General features: G+C 38.5%; 1 protein-coding gene across 1 annotated transcript in view; it reads left to right on the top strand.

Annotated features, from left to right (window-relative positions):
- Nucleotides 1-2,500, top strand: part of LOC106871266 (coiled-coil domain-containing protein 42 homolog) — a 52,674-nt gene that overhangs the window by 44,305 nt on the left and 5,869 nt on the right. Inside the window, exon 8 of the mRNA XM_014917630.2 lies at nucleotides 621-714. Coding sequence (XP_014773116.1) covers nucleotides 621-714 — 94 coding nt within the window. The remainder of the gene's footprint in view (nucleotides 1-620; nucleotides 715-2,500) is intronic.

The raw sequence follows: 2,500 nt of genomic DNA, 5'->3' as shown, positions 1-2,500 counted from the left end.
TTTATATTTGTCTTCAAAATGAGTTAGTCTAATATCTCTTCACCCATCTTTTCTGTCATGCACTTTAGCCTACTCACAAATATGCTGCCTTTTATATTGTTATAATGTGGATCCTTATCCACTTGTATGTTATTATCAGCACTATAATATTCTTGTCACCACTATTATGTCTTCTGTACATTTTAACAAAGCATGAAGAAAGTGGATGAGAAACAATTTTTTTTCTAATGGATGTAGGTATGGCTGTGTGGCCAGGTTTGCTTCCCAACCATGTGTTTTTGCGGTCAATCCCACTACATGGCACATTGGACAACCTGTAGTCCAAATTTTATTTAAAAATTTTTTTGTTATCTTCTGCAATAAATTTGAATTAAAGTCCAAAAAGAACATTAACTGCATTGATCCCACTGGTAGTAGAAAGCCTGCAGGGGCCATCCATAGGTCTTGCCCCTTCCACTGGACCCAGCCTGCGCCCGCCTGCATACAGTGCACTAGGCCGACGGTGCTGCATGCTTTGCGGCTCCATGAACCTCAATATCTCAATAAAAGAAATTCCACTATGTACTGTGCCTCATTTGAATGAATCAGTTTTACATCAACATTAATAAATCTAATTGCAGGGCTGCTCATAATTTGTTCAATGTAATGCGAACCTACCAAAACTTACCTCCAGCAGTAGATGGTGAGCCGAACTCACTTGAAGAACTAAACTGTGTAAGTATTAAACATGTTAAAATATAAAGTAGTAAGGCCCCTGACAGAGGCATTGCCAGGTTCTACAGTTAGGGAGAGCGAGCACATGAAAAAAGGTGCTGTGACACATACCAAACAATTTTAACTCACTTCTCTTATATTACATGAAATATTTCATTAGTTGTAATATATGTAATTGTATTCTATGTTCATTAATTTAATTTATCAGCAACAATGAAACTTACAACTTATGATATAGGTGTGACGTGAAAAAGATGTAAATCCACAGCAGGAGTTGAGCAGTGTTGAGAGATTATGATGTCAAGGTTTGTTTTGGTCCTTCAGATGTCAACTGACACCAACACATCACAGGAGATTTGTTTTTTCTTTTTCTCCTCTTCCAATTTTTATTCAAAATATGAGCAAGAAAATATTTTACAAAAGAAAGATAAAGAAAAAAAGAAAAAAATAAGGGAGAAAGCTAAGAAAGAAAAGAAAACATCAATGCCACACCAATTGCTTCACTTGGTTGCACACGACAAGGAACCTACTGAAGCAAGCCAGCATGCTCACAGCATTATCATGGGCGATGGCGAGGCTAAAGCATTGGAAGAGCCAAGCACCCTCACAGGCATCACCTGACACCCTGCCTTGAGCAGATAATTCAAAGACATGGGAGATTGGTCAAATAAAATAAGGACTCCCAGAAAGTCCATGTGATTAACAAAAATAAAAAAAAAAGAGATTTGACTTTTATCAGCCAAATGAACTAAAGAGTTAGATTAAATTGTTGAAAAGGTGCCAATTTTGAAAAAAATGTGCTTGGGGCAAGCTGTCACTCACTTTGTTCCCCTGTTAGCCATGTCATTGGCCCCTGGCTTCCATGGTGTATAAGTGACTGAGATTACAGCATTCCTCCTAAACAGGATGACTGTTAATCACAGGATTACCCATTTACAGTGAAGAAATGAACTGGAACAATATAAAATGGAGTGTTTTCTTCAAGAGCGCAGTGCATCACCTGGTCTGATAATGAAAATCACAATCTTGTAATTAGGAGTGTAACACCACAACCAGTCTTTGGTACATCTTTAACAAAGCATGAAGAAAATGGATGAGAAACCATTTTTTTTTCTAATGGATGTAGGTATGGCTGTGTGGCCAGGTTTGCTTCCCAGCCATGTGTTTTGGGGGGTCAATCCCACTGCATGGCACATTGGACAAGTATCTTCTACTGTAACTCCAAGCTGACCAAAGCCTCACATGTGGATTTGATAGACAGAAACCTGTCGTGTGTATATCTATCAATCTGTCTGTCTGTCTCTATCTATCTATCTATCTATCTATCTATCTATCTATCTATCTATCTATCTATCTATTTATCTATCTATCCATCTATCTACCTGTCTGTCTGCTTGTCTGTGTTTCTATCTATCAGTCCGTCTGTGTGCCTGACTGTTTGCCTGCCTGATTACACTTTAGGAGATTCCTACTGAAGTTTGGATATCCACAAGGTGATTATAGACAGCGGTCTAAGGAAGACAATCCCTTGCACTTAACTCTTCTTTGTGTGTTCAAAAATTAGCCACAAGGTCTCTGAAGAGAGTTCATAGGTCACTGGCTTTCAGGGTCTGAAGAGATACTGTAAAGCTAAGTGCTTTATGGACGTGAAGCCCTGAGTAAACCCCATAGACTGACCATAACTATTGGGTTGTCCGGAAAGTTTGTGCCAATTTATAGTAGCTTACCTTTCGACTTATTTTAGAACATGGTTGAGTTCATAAAATAGGATTTGACTACCCCTCCA

The sequence above is a fragment of the Octopus bimaculoides genome, chromosome 16 (assembly GCF_001194135.2).
Source record: "Octopus bimaculoides isolate UCB-OBI-ISO-001 chromosome 16, ASM119413v2, whole genome shotgun sequence".
Taxonomy (NCBI): domain Eukaryota; kingdom Metazoa; phylum Mollusca; class Cephalopoda; order Octopoda; family Octopodidae; genus Octopus; species Octopus bimaculoides.
Note: the sequence above shows the minus strand (reverse complement) of the source record. Positions and strands in the feature narration are given on the sequence as shown.